The sequence below is a fragment of the Phacochoerus africanus genome, chromosome 1 (assembly GCF_016906955.1).
Source record: "Phacochoerus africanus isolate WHEZ1 chromosome 1, ROS_Pafr_v1, whole genome shotgun sequence".
NCBI lineage: Eukaryota > Metazoa > Chordata > Mammalia > Artiodactyla > Suidae > Phacochoerus > Phacochoerus africanus.
Genome location: NC_062544.1, coordinates 175,427,862 through 175,449,471, shown reverse-complemented (window position 1 = coordinate 175,449,471; position 21,610 = coordinate 175,427,862). Strand labels below are relative to the sequence as shown.

The 21,610-nt window shown below is 37.8% G+C and overlaps 1 protein-coding gene across 3 annotated transcripts in view; it reads right to left on the bottom strand.

Moving 5' to 3' along the window:
* Positions 1–720: 720 nt before the first annotated feature.
* The window catches only part of MME (membrane metalloendopeptidase), a 104,237-nt gene continuing 83,347 nt past the window's right edge, over positions 721–21,610 (bottom strand). For all 3 annotated transcript variants that reach the window (XM_047785168.1, XM_047785174.1, XM_047785184.1), the window contains exons 18-23: positions 15,547–15,666; positions 13,826–13,959; positions 13,647–13,712; positions 10,610–10,705; positions 10,189–10,265; positions 721–1,920 (exon numbers count right to left, since the gene is read on the bottom strand). In XM_047785168.1, the coding sequence (XP_047641124.1) occupies positions 1,821–1,920; positions 10,189–10,265; positions 10,610–10,705; positions 13,647–13,712; positions 13,826–13,959; positions 15,547–15,666 (593 nt within the window). In that variant the 3' untranslated portion in view covers positions 721–1,820. The remainder of the gene's footprint in view (positions 1,921–10,188; positions 10,266–10,609; positions 10,706–13,646; positions 13,713–13,825; positions 13,960–15,546; positions 15,667–21,610) is intronic.

Sequence of the window (21,610 nt, the reverse complement as noted above, 5' to 3'; positions counted from 1 at the left end):
TGGCTACAGGGATGTGTTCAGCTGGAGAAAGTTCACAGAGCTGTATACTTACGCTTTATGAAATTTTGCTACATGTTATATTTCAATACCATTTTTTAAATATATTAACTTATTTACTGTCTTTTTTAGGGCCGCACCTGTGGCATATGGAGGTTCCCAGGCTAGGGGTCGAATCAGAGCTGCAGCTGCCGGCCTATGCCACAGCCACAGCAACACCAGATCCAGATCCAAGCCGCGTCTTCGACCTACATCACAGCTCACAGCAACACCGGATCCTTAACCCACTGAGCGAGGCCAGGGATCAAACCCACAACCTCATGGTTCCTAGTCGGATTCATTTCCGCTGTGCCACGACAGAAATTCATCAATACCATTTTTAAAAGACACATAAATGGGCATTCTTCAAGAGGCTGGAAAACCAACACTCATGTTTAGAACATTCCTTCATTTTCATGCTTTGTTAGAAAAAATAAGGATTTTGGATCTCTTTTGTAAAACAGTAATGAAGTAATGAAATGAAGTCAACTAGCCAACAGGACAGGAAAAGAGAACATGAAAGCCTGAAGAGCTGAGATGCCACCAGGGATTAGCCCTTCCCTTCCCTGAACTCTATGTATTAGAATATAGAAGCAAGTCGTTGGATACACAGACGCCTCGCATTTCTATTCAGAAATGCACTTTCCAAAGCTAGATGGCTGGCCCAATAAGCTTAGTGAGTAATGAGTTCACAATTTCAATTTATTATCAAAATATTCCCATCAGATGCCAAACCAGAAAAGCTAAGGAGAGACGGAGCCACAAAGATGCACTTTTGTCCTTTGATCATATCCACTCCAGGGACACATTTAATTTTAGAAATCCTGTTTGTAAACCACAACTCTTATGTATCTTTAAACAAATGTCCAATGATAATTTTTAACCCAAGTTTTGTGCTTAAAGCTTTTTATCAATATGATTTATAAGTTTAAAAAGTTTCAAATCTTCATCTGTACATCACTTTACAGATATTGGTTCATAACTGTCTTGGTCTGAAGCTCCAACATTCAATGATTACCTATAATAATTACTTAGTCATAAATGCAGTTAATTAAATATAAAAATTATTATTTATACATTACTACAAATCTCTTAAAAAGACCAAGTTTTGTGAGAGAGAACGAGAAATTGCTTAGAAAACTGCAGGGAACCTCAAGAATCTCATTATCAGTCAAAGCAGATACAACAAAAAACAATTTTAGACATTCATTTTAGCCCTAAGAGTGCTTAAAATACAATGCTCTCAGAATGAATAAATGATGATTGACAAAATTAGATTAAAACTATGTTAAGTCCCAAGGCCCCAGTATGTAAAAGAATTCTTTGGAAGAGTTTCGAAGGAGCATAAATGTTGCAAATAAAAGTAACAATTAGTACATAGGCAACGTGTTTTTAACTCTCATGTCACTGCTGTGCTGTGCTTTTGGTGCCAGTTGAATTCTTCCACCTCTTCTTCCTCCCTTTGATTAGAAATCCTGGTCTATATCAAGAAACAACATCAAAATAGCAGATCATATGAGAACCAGAAATGAATAGTAATATTACCTGTAGAGATTAAGTATTATTTACACAGTGAGAAGTGGTTGGTTTGACATTAGACCCCCTCCTCCCTCCACATCTTTTCCAGAATAACCTAACTTCATTTTATTATAATGCTTTCATCTCTGTGAACTACCTCCATGTAATCACAGTGATCTTTCTGGCCCTTTTCCTCTTGGATAGAGTTCACCCATTTCTGTGGTGTGGGCAAGTCTAGCCAAGGGCTGCATCACTTCTTCTGAAGATTACCAAACCCGGCATTTCTTTTCTGGATTCATGTATGAATTCTTGTGACAATGAAAGGCTTCTGAAAACTCAGGAGAGTTCTGCAAAGTCCCAATAATCCTGCAGAACAAACAAAAGACACCATCATCATTTGCTATTCATATCTCTACCATGGAGGACCTCTACAGAACTGTTTTATGCAGGTCAAATAAGTGGGTTTGTGACATTCAGTTTAAAAGGAAAAACGAAAAGAAAAAACCTGATAGAATGAGTCCATTCATTTTCATTAGCAAGAATTTTAAATGGAGAGATAGCAAACTATAGAAGTCAAAAGCATAGATTTTGAAGACAGACTGCATGGTATGAATCCTGGTGATGAGCTGTATTTACTTAGTCTCTGTTCAGGTTAAGAATGGGACTGCAGGAGTTCCTGTTGGGGCCCAAAGGTAATGAACCCAACTAGTATCTGTGAGGATGCAGGTTTGATCCCTGGGCTCGCTCAGTGGGTTAAGGATCCAGCATTGCTGCAAGCTGTGGTGTAGGCTGCAGACATGGCTCAGATCCTCTGTTGCTATGGCACAGGCCAGCAGCTGCAGCTCTGATTTAACCTCTAGCTTGTGAATTTCCACATGCCACCAAAAAAAAAAAAAAAGAAAGAAAAAAAGAAAGAATGTCACTGCAGCAGGTCAGGTCGCTTTGGAGGTGCAGGTTTGATCCCCAGCATGGTGCAGTGAGTTAAGGATCTGGCTTTGCCACAGCCTCAGTGTAGGTCACAGCTGCTGTACAGATTCATTCCCTGGCTTGGGCACTTTCATATGCTGTGGGTGCAGCCATAAAAGAAGTAAAAAATTAGCCTCTACTGTGCCTCAGTTTTCCTTTTCTGTAAAATGCATATAATATCCGTGCCTGTATCTTAAGGTTGTTATGGGGAGTTAACTTATAAACACTCTATATGTGTTTGTAAAATAAATGTAAAATTCATATTTGGAATTACAGTTATTTTAAGAAGGGTTTGGTTAAAGAATAAAATCATGATTTCTTTATCTCAAAAAGGCTCACACATTAATGTTTAATATAACAGAATTTAAATAGATATTTGTTGAGGTGACTTAATAGGGAAGATAACAATTATTTTCTTTTTTCCCAAAAGAACCCCATTGATATCACAAACTGGATTCAGCCTGAATAACTGTAAAGGGTTGGCAAAATGCCAACTTCCTCTTATCTCTGACCCCAGTGGGCAAAAACAACCCACTATTGGCACCAAGCAGCAAATGAGAGACAGACAGGCCCATGCCATGATGCAAAGGTGATGTTTTCCCAACAACCCTGAACCAGTTCCTTCCCTTCTCTTGCCATTGGGACCTTTCCCCCTCAGCCTCCTTGGGTTGGGGACAGGGGTCTGGGAGGCAAAAGGACTAGAGTTACAGCAAGACTAGGTGTACATTCTGATTTACTGAGATCTCCTTACGTGGCAGATATGTGAATGTGAATACATGTCCTAGAATTTCTCTCCCCTCTAACCCATTCTCCACACAGCAAGCGATCTTTAAAATTTAAATCAAGTCCCATAATCCTCTTACTTCAAACTTTCCAGAGGCTTGAAGGAAATTTAAGCTCCTCTCCACTGCCTCCAATGTCCTAATGGCTCCAGCCTACCTGCCACACCTCCTCAGGGGATGTTTCTTTTCCTGTTCCTCATTAGGCTCAAACTACACTGATCCACCTTCTATTCCTCAAACTGGCCAAGCTCTTTCCCTTTCTGCTGGTCTGCCTGCCCCACTCCCTGGAAAGTTACTCCTCGGTGACTACTTGGCCGACTCTTTCTCAGCCTTCCTGCCCCTGCTTTCTCAAGCCTACTCAGAGGCCTTCTTGGAAACTGTCCCCATGAGTCCCTCCCACCTGTGCTAGCCTGTCATAGCACTTATGACATGCAATTATCTGTTCTCCCTCTTTACTTTCTGACATACCCTCTGCACTGTAATTTCTATGAGGGCAAAATACTGTGTGTACCTTGCTCCCTGCTGCATCACCAAAGCCCAGCACAGCGCTTATTGTAGGACTTCGGACAAAATGAATGAGCCTGTCACCTGGTCATGGGGATTCTAGGCAGATAGTAACAGGGTATTATGAAGGAAAACACTGTGCTGTGCTTTTGGTTTATTTGCTGCTATAGACCAACTGGGGAGAAGGAAAACATTTCCCTTCCCTAGCTCCATTCCATATCGAATTTCTTAATTCACTAATGTGTCACACATCACCACATCACCTTCAGGGAGCATGTAAACTTTCCTGGTTGGATGTTTTTGAGGACTCCTAGAGGAGTCTTAAAGACTGAAAGGAATCTTCCTGGTATAAAGCTAGGGAGTGGTTGAGGTTGGGGAGGGTAGAGCAGAGAAATTAAGGTCTACTATTCCACTGGAGAGGAAAAGACTGGTCTCCCCAAATCTGAAGGGGCCCAGCAGGGGCAGGTTGTGTGAGTGACAAGGATGTGCCTTTCCTTCTGAGCAGGGCCCTGAGAGGACCTGACAGGATGGCCGGTGGCTGTTGGAAAGGCTGAACATCAGGAACAATAATGACTCCTGCAGCCTTTGACCATGGCTGATGCAAGGAAATGGAGCCACCTGACTTCAGCCAGAGCTGAAGGACTGCAAAGATGTCAGCAGTGACTATGGCAGGCTGGAGGAGGTTATTCCCCAATTTCCAGGCTCATGAGATGCCTTTGGATTCCTATGTAACCCTGGAAAGGAGTAGGCTGAAAATGAGTGAAATTAAATCTCTCTCCTCCCGGCTTAGGGTGGGGCTAAGAGTTCAAATTAATTTGACGACTACTGTTACTACTGCTACTACTGCTACTACTAATGTGTCATTTTTTACACCTGAAAGTTCAAGAACAAATTCACTTGCTATGTGGTCAAAGTGATCATATATGTAAGAATAAAAAGATTTTAGCCATCAGAGATTTATATTAGTATTTGGTCTTTACGTTTCTAGGCTCATGAACCCTGAGGTAGGGAGGGGTTTTGATTCATTTACTCTGATCCTCTTCCCACTTTAGGAAGCCCCGGACACTGGCTGAGGGATAGTATCCTGTGATCTGACTGTTTCTCTAACTGGGGACAAGCTCCCTAAGGGACAGGGTAAGCATTTGAGAGTCACTGGCTGGAAGAGTTGTTCTTCTTGTTTTTATTTGTTAACATTTTTTCAAGAAATTGTGGCTTAGGTATCACCATATAGGGACTTCAGTAAAAATATCCAAACCCAAGACTTAAATCTATATCTTTTACAAAAATATTAAAGAAATTAAAAAAAAAACCAAAAAACAAACCAAAAAACCCACCACCTCAAAAATGAGAAAGTCTTCACAAAACACCACTGGGAACTGGCCACACAGCAAAACTCTCACTAAGGTACACTCAGCCCTCCATCTCCACTCTAGCTCCCCTCTTTCCATCCAAAGACTTCAATTTAGATAATTTGATTCTGAATAACTAGGTCAACAATGTGCCAGTGCTTCACTTACTTTCCTAGGACTCTAATTACTGTTTGGTTGTTTATAACATTCTATCTCCGGATGGACATAAATAATCTATTTCAAAAAGTGAATACATTATTAATTAAAATGAATCCCTTCTCTAAGAATGGGATAGTATTTCATCAGTATTCTTAAAGGAATTTCAGGGTACACAAAACTATGTAGTATTTGTGTTTATAATAACAGAGGAAAACACAGTAATGTTTATTGATTACTTCCTAAAGAAATTTACTGAAAGTTTTACTTTACTATGTAAAATATGTACTGTTGCTATTTTATCATACTATGGTTGTTTATTCCCTCGGTAAAATAATCATTTGTGTTGAAAATATCTAAGAGATGTGGAGCCGAACATCAGGTAACTAGGAATGGACCTTATATCCTATCATATATCTGACTACTCCTTCCTGAAATTAACTGTTTTTTTTTTAATTACTGAATGAGCTTTTTACAAACAATGAGTTCTCTTAATAATCTCTCACTACATCTCCTTTTTTTGTTCTTTTTGCTAATATTTAAAGTAAATGGAGGAAACATCCATTTAAGTTTTTAAGTGTTTAGCTTAGACATGCTAAGTCATTGAATAACAAGGAAAAAAATAGCCCTATTACTTGAAAATGTCTAAACAAAATGCTAGGAAGAATATTTTTTCAAAGGTAATAGATATTAAGCTGTGGAAAACATTTCTTACATAATTAGTGGCCTTAGTTCTACAGAGTACCTTTTATTCTGACTCAAAGATGCTTTCAAGCAATCTAAGTATCTCAGTTAGCCCCATTACTATTTAGGTAGTACAGACATTGCTACCATTTTGTCTATTTGGACTTTAAAAAATTATCAGACCCTCATATCTTATACAGAACTATTACATCTGAATAACTTTAGAAATGCATTTATAGACCTTATAGTAAATATTAACAACCATTCCCTGAAGTGACTTTGGATAACTAACAAAAACTGAATTCCAAAAAGAAGTCAATTAAAATTCTAGACTATCACAGGGAAAGGTTTTTGCTTTAAATACTAAAACTTCAGAAGTTTGTTTTAAAGTACATAAGACTTTAGTTAAGAGGAATAAAATTATAGCTTAGACCTAACATGATTTTATAGATTCAGCTTTATTGCAACAATACTTTGACTTAAAAAAAAATACTGTGGTTATTTAAGCATAAGGTTACAAAATCTCCCTCTGCTTCAGAAATATTTCTACAGAAAACACTATGCACAATTTTTCAATAGCAACTCAATGTCTATTAGTTTTTAAGGTTCTTTAAAAAAATGTTTTACTTTGTACAGCCAGGAAGCAGCCTGTTTCCAAAACTAAATGTGACCTCAACCTTTTGCCAAGGAAATCCCTTTACCTCCAGAGAAAATAATAATTTCCTTGACAAAAGGTTGGCATTCCATTTACCCTTTTAAAAAAAATCAACACATACTTCTCTTATGAATGAAAAACAGTCAAAGAGGCATCTTTTTGGGCTAGAACAAGAAAATAAAAGTTATAAATGCTTTTACATATTTGTAATAATTATTGTTTTCAGTTTAAAATTAGAGGTAGAAAACAATTACATATTTACCCATGTTATCATGTAAACAGTGATCAGTTACTGACATTTTGAACTATGCAAGCATAAGAAATGAACATCGACACAAAAAAAGCCCTTGACTATAGCTAATATGGAATGTTGCAAAATAAAATAAAAATAGTTTATTCATAGGAACTCTTAGGAACTCTTACTCTGTTCATATCTCTCTAATGTAAAAGTAATTCAAGTACTAATTTTCAAGCATGTATATGTAATAGGCACTTTATATATATTAACATTAATCCTCCTAGGAACTCCCATAATAATTTAAACCTCATTTTATATATAAAGAAATTGAAACTCAGAGGTTAATGAACAGCTCGCAAATGGCAGAGCTATGGATTGAATGCAAATGTTTCTTACTTTGAAGCTTACATTCATTTTTTACCATAAAGTGTATGGATATATTTTTCTGAGCTCCTTGGAATAGAGGAATGGGACTGCTGAGGGCAAGCAATATAGTAACCAGACAGAGAACTAGAGAAGAGACAAACAAATAGAAAAAACTCTAATAAAAAGTCAAACTGAAAAGTCAAAAAAATCACCATTAATGGCTCCGTAGTATAGGAATAAATAACTCAACACATTATAGCTTCTGAGGATTTCACTAACCTAATAAACAGTAGGTAATAATCAGAACAATTTATTCCTATCAGAACATTATAGGACACATGATAGCTTCTGAGGATTTCACTAACCTAATAAACAATAGGTAATAATCTTTTTTTTGTGTCATCAAAAAAAAGAAAGCTTAGGTTTGCTTTAGGAAATTGTGTTAAAAAGGCAGGAAGTTAGAAAACTTAAACAGAAATTTTAATTTATTGGCTAAGATAAAAATGTTAATATTGAAGAGACAAATTTTAGCTGTCAAATAATTAATGTGCCACCTCTTGTTCTCTGAGGGTGCCAGATGTACAAAGTGCTATATTAATATTACTTAACTTCACCTAGGCTTTTTATGGATATATGCTTTGGTTTATGAGAATATGCAAGGCAGAGCTTTGATAAATTAGATTGTTATGGTGGTTTGTGTGAAATTATAAATGCTCTCTCTCTGCTATTCTCAGAAGTAGATTGTTGGACCTTAACTTCTGATGATGTCAGTAAGAAAAAAGACAACTTAAAAAAAACTATTGGAGTTCCCATCATGGTTCAGCAGTTAACAAACCCAACTAGCATCCATGAGGACGCAAGTTCCATCCCTGGCCTCGCTCAGCGGCTTGAGGATCCAGCATTGCCGTGAGCTGTGGTGTAGGTGGCAGACATGGCTCGGATCCCGCGTTGCTGTGGTTCTGGCATAGGCTGAAGGCTACAGCTCCGATTGGACCCCTACCCTGGGAACCACCATATGCCATGGATGCAGCCCTTAAAAGACATATAGAGGAGTTCCCGTCGTGGCTCAGTGGTTAACGAATCCGACTAGGAACCATGAGGTTGAGGGTTTGGTCCCTGGCCTTGCTCAGTGGGTTAAGGATCTGGCATTGCCGTGAGCTGTGGTGTAGGTCGCAGATGCGGCTTGGATCTCACGTAGCTGTGGCTGTAGTGGAGGCCAGCAGCTACAGATCTGATTAGACCCCTAGCCTGGGACTCTCCATATGCCATAGAAAAGACAAAAAAAAAAAAAATTAAAGCTACTGAATCACTGTTGTGCCTCAGGAACCAACATGGTGTTGTAGGTCAGTTATACTCGAAAGCAAACAAACAAACATAGTCATATAAAAAGCAATCAGACTTGCAGTCACCAGAGGCCAGGGGGTGGGGAGGAGGGGAACTGGATAAAGCTAGTTGAAAGGCACAAACTTCCACTTATAAAGACGTATAAGGGGTGTAATGTGCAACATGATAGGTATAATTAACACCACTATATGTTATATATGAAAGTTAAGAGAGTAAAACCTAAGAGTTCTTATTACAAGGAAAAAATTAGTTTTGTTTTGTTTTGTATCTATATGAGATGATGGATGTTCAATTAAGTTACTGTGGTAATCACTACATGATATATGCAAATCAAAACATTATGCTATACATTGTAAACTTATACAGTGCTATATGTTAACTATATCTCAATAAAACTGGAAGAAAAAATTTTAAATGAAATTTCAAAAAAATTAAAGCTAGAAGTTACAAAACCATAATGAGAACTGATGCAGGGACTTTTGTTATCATTACCCAAAAAGAAGCTAATTTGGATATCCTAGCAAGACTAAACTTAGCCTGCATACAATATACAATTGTTGAGTAAATGAATTTTTAAAGAACTGTTAAGGCAAATACTAAAGGATGATGTGATGATGATACTGATGACACTAAAACAAGCAGAGTAAATTCTTTCATTTTCAATGTGCTATTTTATTGTTCCACAATTGAATGTGTTTCTCCCCCAGGAGTGAATGATCTGGGCAGTGCGCTCATGTCTATTTTAGGAAGAGCTTTTAAAATTAGCCCATTAGTTTTCTTTTGTTCTCAAACTCTGTTTCCCAAGTAACTTACAAAATTTTTAATTTGCTTTTCATACATTCATGCCTGAGAGGTGCTGCTGTTGACTAGCAAATTGGTGATGAAGGGTTTAGTACATGGAATGGGGTAGGAATTTAGAATTCAGTCCTAAAATAGATACATACAGATCTAGAATTTAACATTCAAACTCTGGTTGGTTGATTTTCTTTCAATTCAATGTTCTCTGAGGTTTCCTTATTAGGAAGATCTTTAGATTATTAACTCAACTTTCTCCCCTGCACAGAATTTTCCTCTAGTACTCCTGGTGGGTTGATCTCTGACCTCTGCCTCACCATACTCTGCTAGAGCTTTGTGGGTAACTTTACTCCATGTTGGGACCTCTAAATACTAGAAACTTCCCTTTATGTTGAATGGAAATCTTTCTCCGGAACTACTGCTCATTGGTTCTAGGGCTTTCACAGACGCTTAGAAATGCCTCTGTTGGCTTTAAATAGAGCCACTATTCTGAGGTCATTATCTTTGTTGGAATCCATCAAGCACTGAGACTAGGTCATGTACATTCTGAGGATAAGACCAGTCAAGGCTATGCTTGTGTAAATATAACATTTATCCTGATGTGTTTTGTTAATCCTTTCTCAGATCCTTAAATAAATAAATAAATAAATAAATAAATAAATAAATAAGAATTAAAAAAAAAAGAAAAACACCAGATATCCAAATTTTATAGAAGCGGAGTCAGAAAAAGCTTTCCGAATTTGAAGTAATGGAGCCAATATTAGAGCACCTTCATAGCTGTTCATACCCACGCACCTGAAATTGCCTGGACTGTGCACATCTGTTTTAATGGAGTTGATCGCATACTCTGGCCTGTAAGTCCCACACCACACCTAGGGATAGAAATAGAAAAAAGAAAACACTGTTCTTCGGTTCCATCAAAGATTATTTGCTTGGGCAGTCTGGAGCAAAAGCAAACTTCCTAACTGCAAAAATTAAATTGGAATTCTGCATTCCTCAACCAATTACTCTTCAAATAATGTTCAATAATAGGCGACCAGGGACATAATTATCATTAATATGATCTGACAGTCTGCTACACACAATGAAAGTTAGTCAATCAAATGCTCTGCCACAATTGATTAAAACAGGAAAACTCAGCATGCAATATCTAACTTACTATGAAATTATAACTCAAAATGATTTTCATATCTATCAATCAAGAGAGATGCAATACCTGGGCAAAGTTCAAGAAGAACAGTTGTTTATGATTTAGGTCAAGTCCAGGAAGTAATTTTTCTTCACCATTCTTTTTAACATAATTTTGATAGGCCTAGGCAGTTAATGAAACAGAAACATGATATTTATCATTCCTACATTTACATATAAATCTATGCAAAGATCATGTAAACAAGTAATTAACCTTCTATATCAGAATCACTATAATAATGTATTTAGATATAGCAGCCTACAACCATGTAATGGATTAGAAAGAAAACTAGAATTTACCACAAATGCTCTGAAAAGAACAGGACGATAAGAGCCTAGCATATGTTGGATGATCAACAAATGTCAGCTTAAGTAAGTGTTGAAAAACTTATCTAAATGTTGTTCTGTAGATGAATAAAGTCTAGCCAGTTGGAAGAAGAGATTGCCAAGGAAGTCTCTAATTGCTAGAGAGACTCATGCCAGGTTTAGTTTGAGTGATTCTTGCCAAAAGTCAAGGGATTACCTTAAGATCCCTTAGAAGCCTAGCATCTGTGATTCTAAGAATAAGGATGAGAAATTATGGCCCTCTATAGATAGGGCAAAACAGACTGAACCTCAGTTACATTAGGAAGAAGGAATTTAAATTGCCTTAATGTCAGAAAATGTTCTTAATCCTTAAGGATTTATGGATACTATTGAAAAATGTATTTTCCTCTCCTAAATATGCTTAAGAAAATGATTAACAACAAACTTTCTGACACATGTTAGTTTTAATTTAATACAAAGAAAGGTGATAATATTATAATTCTGTACTTTTTCTACATGAGGCTTCCCATGGAAGTACCCTTAACCCGACCTGGGCCAGATTTTTATAGCAGTGGTTCTCAGTTTGGTTGTGTATTAGAATCACCACAGAGTATTAAAAGGGCCAATCCCTTGCATTTCCAGGCAAGATGGAGTGACAGGGACTGAATTTACCGTCCCACTGAAACAACCACACAATAGACAAAATATATAAAAAAGTTTGTGTGATAAACCACCAGGCAAAAAGGAGAGTCATCTCTGAGAGATGGACGCTAACAAGATGAGCCCTACAATTTCCCTAGCTTATTGCCGTGACCACTTCCACAAAGTAGTCCAGGAAACTCCAGTAGGGGCCTGGGGACTCCCTGAGTTGAGGAGTAAATTCTGAGAGTTTAGGGATACCAAGGACAGGGGGCTAAAGAGGAGAAAGCTGCAGAGAAAGAGAATCTCAAAGATCAAATGGCCCCCTCAGATATTCAGCTCTGTATGTGAGTACAGCAAACCACCCAAGCCTAGAGAAGGAACCACAGAAAAGGTCTAGTACTCATATAGGACAAGCAAGACCTGAAGATTCATATAGGAGGGTCTTGCCTCAGCAGTGAGGAATAATTACCCCAAGTCTGAGCACAACCCCAGACATGCCTAACAAGTCATAAAAAGCAAGATCTCAATGGGTTAAACCATTTCTGAGGAATTTAACTGCATCCTCAAAAAAAGCTCAAGAATATTTATAGGAAAACAAAAATATCCAACACCTAAAGAAGTAAAATGCACAATGCCTGGCATCCAGTTACAGAATTTCCAAACATTCAAAGAATCAGTAACCCATTATCTCCCAGGAATTGGTTGGGACCAGCTTAAGCCCCCAAGCCTCACACTTTGATCATTCTGGTCACTGCCAAGTCACAGGTCCTACCAGTCTTCCCTCCCGCATTGCTCTGATATTTCGTCCTTCCTGACTTACCGAGGTTCTTCTCCCTTCCAACCCAAACATCTCAATGATAAGCAGATAAACCTACATCCTCATCTGCTCCACCACATATTCCATCTATCTTTGTCTCAGTAGCTGGATTCTATCTTGCGGACACCTTGTTTCCTGTACCCTCTTGAGTAGACTCTGCTTTTTCTCCCACATGTGGGCTACCTCAGGGTGGGGAAAACAACTCAACATGATGCTCACTCCTCCTTGTTGTTTCTGAGACCATTATTCCTTCTCTTTTTGGTGAAAAATCCCTATTTTTTTTTCCTATGCACATAGTATCCACTAGACCATTTTCACCTCAGTTCAAATCATCAAATAATGGCATCTCATTTTACAGAGGGCTTGAAGCTGGATTTCTAGCACCAAAAATAGTGCCAAACACATAGTAAAACCTTCAACAAGTATTGTTGGATGTGAAAATGAATGGAAGCCTAAATGAGGTTCTAAAAGGTGCTCCAACAATATACTCCTCTGGTATAATGGTTGGACTATTACAAGGCCACTTGCTGGAACCCTATCACTTCATTCCCTTACTATCATTGTAACTGGACTGTGGTTTAATGTTACACTTGTGGCTTAAGTTGACTACTGTTGCTAAATGCAGCTTCAAATGCTGTGAAACTGAGGGACCTGCTCAGTACATCAATCAATGACTCTGAAGTAAATCTTTTTATAGAATTAGAATCTCTTTTCTAAGAAAAAAATTATTTCAGAGATTATTTCTTAGGAAAATGTGGTCTCCTCTATGGAACTTGCATATCTCCTCAATTCTGTCATTATAACATTCTGTGTTTCCTTTCCTCCTTGGCTTCTTCAAAGCTTAGAGACTGGTATGCAGCTCAATTACATCAGTTGTATTTTCCCTTGTTAGCATATTTTCAGTCTCTTTTCTCTGTTTATTGCTTACATTATACATGTCCTTTGTAGAAGGTATTAAATAAGTAAATATGATCAATTATACATTCCAACCACTAAAGTAAGAAGAAAACATTGGAGTTCCCATCGTGGTGCAGTGGTTAACGAATCCGACTAGGAACCATGAGGTTGCGGGTTCGGTCCCTGCCCTTGCTCAGTGGGTTAACGATCCGGCGTTGCCTTGAGCTGTGGTGTAGGTTGCAGACGCGGCTCGGATCCCGTGTTGCTGTGGCTCTGGCGTAGGCCGGCGGCTACAGCTCCGATTAGACCCCTAGCCTGGGAACCTCCATATGTGGCGGGAGCGGCCCAAGAAATAGCAAAAAGATAAAAAAAAAAAGAAGAAGAAGAAAACATTATTACTCACTCTGTATGCTTGGCCAATACCACCGTTATCAGCAATGTTTTCTCCCAGTGTATTAATTCCATTGAGCTGTTGAGAAAAAAGACACTTAAAGACTCTTAACTATGTTTGGATTGTTAAGAAATTATCAATAATTCACTGAAGATTGAATATAAATTTTCGAGAGAATGCTGATGACTTACATGCTGTCCACCTGCTAGGTCCCAGGAGAAGTTTCCATACTGGTACACCATACATTGGGATTGTTCTTTAAAATTATTTGCAGACTGTTGAGTCCACCAGTCAACAAGGTCTCCATCCTTGTTAAAATTTCTGCCTAAAATATATTATTTAAGTAAAATGGGAACTCATTACATCAAGAATTGCAATAAGATATCCTTAATTCAGAGTGTAAGGACTAAAAGAGTAGTGTGTGAGAGAACATTATATTGGACAGATGATGAGATAAACTGTTCTCTTTTCTCATTCAGAGTTGATGAAACCTGCTCAGCTGGGGCTCTCTTTGCTGATATGCCTTAGGATTATCCAGATATTTCACTCATTCCGCTCTTGATGTCTTAGCCAAGGCCACCAGATAAACACTGCTGAAATCATGACTTATTTCTAACTCATGGACAGTTTTCACCTGAACCAAATCTATTTAAATTGATGTTTTGAGATTTTTTTTTTTTTTGGTTGCACCCACAGCATTCAGAATTTCCAGGGCTAGGAATCAAACCCACACCACAGCAGTGAGTTGAGCCACAGTAGTGACAACAATGGATCCCTAACCTACTGAACCACCAGGGAACTCCTTGAGATCTTCAGGAGGTCAATATTTTACTCTGGCATTCATTTCATATCCCAAAACCTTTCTTAAGCATTGTGGTCTCATAGTTCTGCTACACTTCAAACACAAAGGAAAAAGTTGCCTTTGCTCCTGGAACTTTCTTGCTAATCCAAGCTACATTGATCTTTCCCCTTTCTGAGCTTTAGCAGGATTTATATGTCATATATTTAACATTAGATTTTTTTAAACAGTACCTGTGATGTAGTGAATTAATATAAGGACAATGAAAACAAACTGCCCGAACCCACATTCTGGATCCATCAACTTTGAACAAGTCTTATGGGCCTCTATATTGTTCTATTTGAAAAATGGGAATAAGTATGAATACCTACCTGTGAAGACTGTTATATAGTTTGAGTTAGAAGATGCTTAGTAAGCCCTTCCTGTCTCCCTTTCTTCCTCTGGCTCCATAAAGTTGGATTAAGCCTCAATCATTTTCTCTCTGCTGTTCTCTTATTTTCTTTCCACTTGTGAATAGATCTTTGTCATAACTTCAACTCTTACCTCTTTACAAATCTCATGTTCTTACTTTATTCTTTTCCAATTTCATTGAAACTCTAAATCTATTTTTCCATTTAGGGCAGCATGTAAACTTTTAATTGTCTACTGTTTGCAAGGCCCTGAACTAGATAGTAAGTGTAAGATGCAGCAAAAAGAAAGAAAAAAAGAAAAGAAAAAAATCTTTAACCACACTGACTACCAGCAGTTTGAGTCCTGTATACTTTATCTTGAGTATACATCTGATTTTAAAACATAGACCTTGTCCTCTAAAAGTTTGTAGAGATAAGGAGTAAACAACCATGAAATAAGACCAAACATTAACACTGGTGTTGACAAATATCACATTTTCTTAATGTGAACATTTGTTTTCTTCTGTCAGAGTATAAAGCACACATTGCTTACCTCCCTATCAGAAATTTCTGATCCTAAGCAACAACTTAAAAGGAACACGAAAAGTGTGGTACTAGGCTGGTACACTAAAAAATGTGTGTTTGTATTGAAAAATTATAATAACCCTTAATCAGATTTCCTAGGCTCTGTCACAGCCAAAGACAAGCATCATTCGCACTTTACCATTGTCATCGAAGCCATGGGTGATTTCGTGTCCTATGACCATGCCGATGCCCCCAAAGTTCAGTGAGTTAGACTGCTGTGCGCTGAAGAAGGGGGGCTGCAGAATGCCAGCTGGGAAGACTACAAGGAAAGAGGACAGTTAAAGACCACTTGTGGTTTTATCCTGTGATGACAGTCCTGGGGTTGGCTTCTTGCCTACTAAGCTGTTTTCCAGTCTGTCGGTTTCACTTAATTGTATAGAAAAATCTTGTGTGACAGAAACAAATGCAGGTCTTTCATATTATTGATGCCAGCAAAGAGTTCACCCAAGAGTGGCACCAAAATCGATGGCTTATAATCATAATTCACTTTATAATATCAATTGTTTTTCTTCTACAAGGAGTTTAGAGCAAGGGAGAATTATCATCTTCATTCAGAGTATCTTCTCCATTGCAAATATTTGGGAGAAATAGTTACTTAATAGCAGAAGTTATTAACTTTTACTGCCTCTAACATTTATCTATCTACAACAGCTCAGTAAATAAACAGAGCCATTCACTTGAAAGTATCCTTCAACATACAACTTTATTTTCATCAAGGCACATATAACTATTTATTTACTTATTTATGGGTTTTTGGTCCTTCTTTTTCCTGTCTGCCCCCAAAGCACCTCAAATATTAGCTCTTTGAGAACAGACATTTATTTGTACATACATGTGTTTATTCATTTGTTTGTTTTTGAGTCCATTTGATTTTTCAGTTCCATTATCTCCAGCACCTAAAACTAGATGGTGACTAGAACATAACAGATATTGAGGAAATGTGTTGAATGAATGAATAATCCATGAGGAATAAATAAGTGAATGAATTTCCCATGGTGTGCTAGACTTTGTAATTTTTAAGTCTACCCTGACATGTATCTTAACTTGCTTTTTTTTACACTTAGATGTTATTATTATTATTATTATTGTCTTTTTGTCTTTTTAGGGCCGCACCTGTGGCATATGGAGGTTCCCAGAATAGGGGTCTAATTGGAGCTGTAGCTGCTGACCTATGCCAGAGCCACAGCAACACCAGATCAGAGCTGCATCTGCGACTTACACCACAGCTCACAGCAATGCTGGTTCCTTAACCCAATGAGTAAGGCCAGGGATTGAACCTGCAGCCTCATGGTTCCTAGTCAGATTTGTTTTCGCTGTGCTATGATGGGAACTCCATGATGTCTTATATGATTTAATTCATGTGTCAAATATCAAAATACTATTTTCCCTTCTAAGCCATCATTCGGACTTTATTATTTGTGCTAACAGCATGTAAAGGGTCTCAGTTGCCCAAAGTAAACATTTTCCATTTATCTTCAATATTGCCTTTCTTTTATAAAGTCATATACATTCCTATTGAGGAGAAGTTCAGGTCATGAACCTTCTTTGCAGTAGCATCTCCTCCTATCAGTCTTACTGCCACCTTCCTAGTCCCTTGCCTCAAAAATTACTTAATTTCCAGAGTTCCACTGTGGTGCAGCAGAAACAAATCTAGCTAGTATCCATGAGGATGGGGGTTTCATCCCTGGCCTCACTCAGTGGGTCAAGGATCCAGTGTTGCCATGAGCTGTCATGTAGGTTGCAGACGTGGCTCAGATCGTGCATTGCTGTGGCTGTGCTATTATAGGCCGGCAGCTATCCGATTCGACCCCTAGTCTGGTAACTTCCATATGCCGTGGGTGTGGCCCTAAAAAACAAAAACAAAAAAAAGACGTAATTTCCCAGTCTTCTTACTTCCAGTATCACTCCACTATAATCTATCCTAAATCTAATATATCCAGCACACTGATTAAAGTACCCCTGTAGTCATTATAACACCCCTGCTAAAACACCTTGGATAGCTTATCATTGCTCCTTAACCAAATACAGCATCTTCTTCCTGGCATTTGTCTCCATGATCTACTTCTCCACCTCCTTCATGCTCTCCCCTTCCCTCATTAATGCTCATTGTTTCATAATCTTACATTTGGTGATATAAAATTCTAGTATCCACTGAAGTATTATGTTCTGTTATCAAAAAAAAAAAAAAAAAGTTCTTAGTATCAATACCTATTACATGCAAAGCCCTGGGCCATTGTTACCTGGAATATCAAGAATACAAGAGAAAGACCCTGACCTTAAGGATAAGACCTAGTTAATACAGAGTAGTGAATGCTGTTTCTTTTGTCATTCAGGTGGGGTGAGTATGACATAACCTTGCAAGGGCTTCAGATATTTACAAAGGAGACTTTAAAACACGTGGTGCAACTTAAGGGCTCTCCGGATCTTTTTAAAAAATCAGGAAAGTTGCCAAAACATTCAAAATGACAAAATTAAAACAAAAACAAAACTTTTGTCCTTGGAGAATTTTGATGAATTTATACTTCACGTGTAGCTGCCTGAGCTATCAACGGTGCCAGGAAATTATTTTTAGCTTGAAGTATTAAAAATATGTGCAGTACTTTATTAACTTAAAGTGAACACGATCTCCCACACTATGTACTTTGATTAAAATCCATCCATTATATAAAATGCTCTTATGAAATGTGCTATCAAGACTAAACATTAACTATAAAGATCCTGCTGCTTTAATTATACCCTGATATGCCACTCTTCAGGAAAGTGATAAGATTTTTATGGCTCATATTAAATAATAGTCTTTAAGTTCAACTTTGCAAATTATGATCACTCTGTCAGCTAAACCTTGACAGTGAGGATTTTCCCCATTAGCCTTATTGCTGTTACTAGTAGACATCACAATTGTTGATAATAACCAACTGCTTAGTTGTGAATTTTTTTTTTATGTTCTGGGTTGTCAACAAGTTAGTTAATTAAATGTCATTGGTCCATGAAACAAAAGACTGTTTCTCCCTGCCCCCACCCCCTCACTTCCCTGGTTTATTATTATTTTTTTAAAGGGTACAAGTAATTCAATTATAGAATCTTTGATGTAAAGCTGAAGAGTGCAATCAGACAAAATCAATTTTGTTGTAAAAAATTAAACTGTTTTTATATTAAATGAAACAGCAACATAGAAACATTTACTCTTAATTCTCAACTCTGAAAATAATACTTCTAAGAGTAAGACAATTTTAGAAAACTTAATTATGTCAAGGTAGTCACAGATCATCCAGATTGAATATACTAAATCATCCATAAATTTCTCAAATTGAAAAAAAATTTTTGATTGTTAATGAAGGAGAATGCAGTGGTAGTAAGACTTCCTATAAGAGTAAATCGCTTCCTTAGGCAAGACTTGAAGATTTAATAAGATGATTGTTTTTTGTTTTTGTTTTTGCTTTTTAGGGCGGGACCTGCAGCATATGGAAGTTCCCAGGCTAGGGGTGGAATCAAAGCTGCAGCTGCTGGCCTACATCACAGCCACAGTGATTCTAGATCTGAGCCATGTTTGCAACCTACACTATAGCTCACAGCAAAGCCAGATCCTTAACCCACTGAGCAAAGACAGGGATCAAACCCACATCCTCATGGATACTAGGCTGGCTTATAACCCGCTGAGCCACAACGAAAACTCCCAAGATGACTGAATAGTGCCTGAAATTTAAGAAATATTTGACAAAACATTCACGTGCAGCTTTCTCAATGGCATGAAAGGTTTCTAAAGCTCCATGGAACAATTATGCAATGAATAGGAACCAGCGAATTAAACACTTTCAGCATGCCTGCCTGTCCTGGAAGTTGGCTTTTTATATTTATGTGAAGTAGTGAGGATGCATAAAAATGGAATGTAGCCTACATGTGTGAGTTATGACCAAAAGTTGTGGGAACTGAATTAAAAAGTAGAAATTATTAATAATTCCCTATACAATAATAAAACAAATCTTTTTTTTTGTTTACCATAACATTAAAAAACTAATCCCATGAGAAATTGTATTTGATCTAGTTTATGGTATTTGTGTGAAGGTGAGAGGGTCATTTATGGGACATAGTCTATACCAATTCTAATTCTGTAATGCACATGATACCAAGTCCATTAAGTCGTGTTGAAAAAGTTACATATCTAGTTATGGAGAGACACACACATATACACTTTTATTGAGAAAAAAGGTAGAGGGAGTTCCCATTGTGGCTCAGCCAGTTATGAACCTGACTAGTATCCATGAGGATGCTGGTTCAATCCCTGGTCTCGCTCAGTGGGTTAAGGAGCTTGTGTTGCTGCAGCTGTGGTGTAAGTCAGTAGCTACTGCTCTGATTAGACCTCTACCTGGGAACTTCCATGTGCCATGGGTGTGGCCCTAAAAAGCCAAAGAAAAGGAAAAAAAAAAAAAAGATGGCGATCTGGATCTTCAATTATTTTTAGTTAAGACAATCCCTACTTTCGAGATTTAAATGAATTGTCAAGGAGAAAATGTACACATGTCAAAGATTTCTCCTCTTTCATGACACTTTTCCCTTCTCTGAACTACTGTTATGAGCAGATAAGCATATGAAAAGAGGTTAGCAATTTTTCATATTTCTTATTTCCTTCAGATTAATTGATCCTGAGCATATTGTAAAAGGTCTTTTTTATATATGAAGAAAGCTTATCACAGCCAATTCTTGATTATTCAGAGGCTAACAGTCTACTTTGTGAAATGTTAGGCCACTTTTTTTTTTTTTTTTTGCCATTATTTCTTGGGCCGCTCCCATGGCATATGGAGGTTCCCAGGCTAGGGGTCTAATTGGAGCTGTAGCTGCCAGCCTACACCAGAGCCACAGCAATGCGGGATCTGAGACGCGTCTGCGACCTACACCACAGCTCACAGCAACGCCGGATCATTAACCCACTGAGCAAGGGCAGGGATCGAACCCGCAACCTCATGGTTCCTAGTCGGATTCGTTAACCACTGCGCCACGACGGGAACTCCCTCTTCGGCCACTTTTACTTTCTTTTTTCTGTTGCTGTATGGTTTGAGGGTATTAAATTCAAAATGAGAACATCCCCAGGTCTTCCCTGATCAGGGAATCTCTGAGGTGGATCAATTTTGAGCCGGCTTCAGGGATATGTGGTAATTCAGAGCTAAACAAGGTTCTTCTTGACCCAAGCTGTGTGGACCTGCTCTAGAGAAGGGCTGAAGGAATAACCATGCAAGAGTGTTCCTGCAGAAGGTCTGCCTGGCTCTTCTTATGGGGATTAATCTGCACCAGATCTGATAGGATCCTGAGCTGGATTAAAAAAGACACACTTTAGTCTGCCCACATGCAGAACTGAAGTCCAAGCTACATCACTTTTCCTTGGGATTCCATTAAAAGTCAACTATCCTGTTCAGGCCAAGTCTAGCATGAACCAGATTTTACACTGAGAGAACTACTGAATACTAAAGAGGCCTTCAGAGTGAAGTCTCTTCAGAGATAAAGAAAAAGATTTCTAGGAAAAGGGTCTGAGTGGTTTCTAGGTAGGAATACCTTACAAAGGATAGACTGCATGGATTCTGAGTTGATCATTAAACAGGCTCCGATCTGGCTTTAAGTAATCATTTCACTAGCTGTGAGATGCATTAGCCTAGACTTTGAGCTAATTTTAACTCAGTGCACATGCCTAACTATATGTTATAGAAAGACAACCTTTTCTGGTTATAATTCATTTTCATGTCATGTACCAAAATAAATTCCACAAAGATTAAAGATGTGCTCCCAAAATAAAAACCTACATTAATGCTAAAAGACCCTAAAAAAATAAATAAATAAAAACCCTAAAAAAAAAATACTAGAAGAAAATGTGGATAGCTTCTTAATTTAATACTTCCTAGGTTTAAAAGCAATGAGGGAAAGTATCATCAAACTCTACCTTCCCACTTGATTCTTAACTACATTTAGGAATGAAAGGCTGCACAGAGTACTCCTGGGGAAGCTGGCTGTACTATTGCTTAGAATACTTTCACTGAAGTACTGAATCAGCTGGTTGCCTTTCTACATACTAAAAAATCTTGGGAAAAAATGGGTCTGTGTATGAGATACTGAAGAAAGAGTTTAAAGATGTCAAGGTAGTTCCAGGAAGAGAGAGAGAGAAAGGAAAGCCATTTCATTACTCACTATATTATGCATTCATGTATTAATTTCTATGT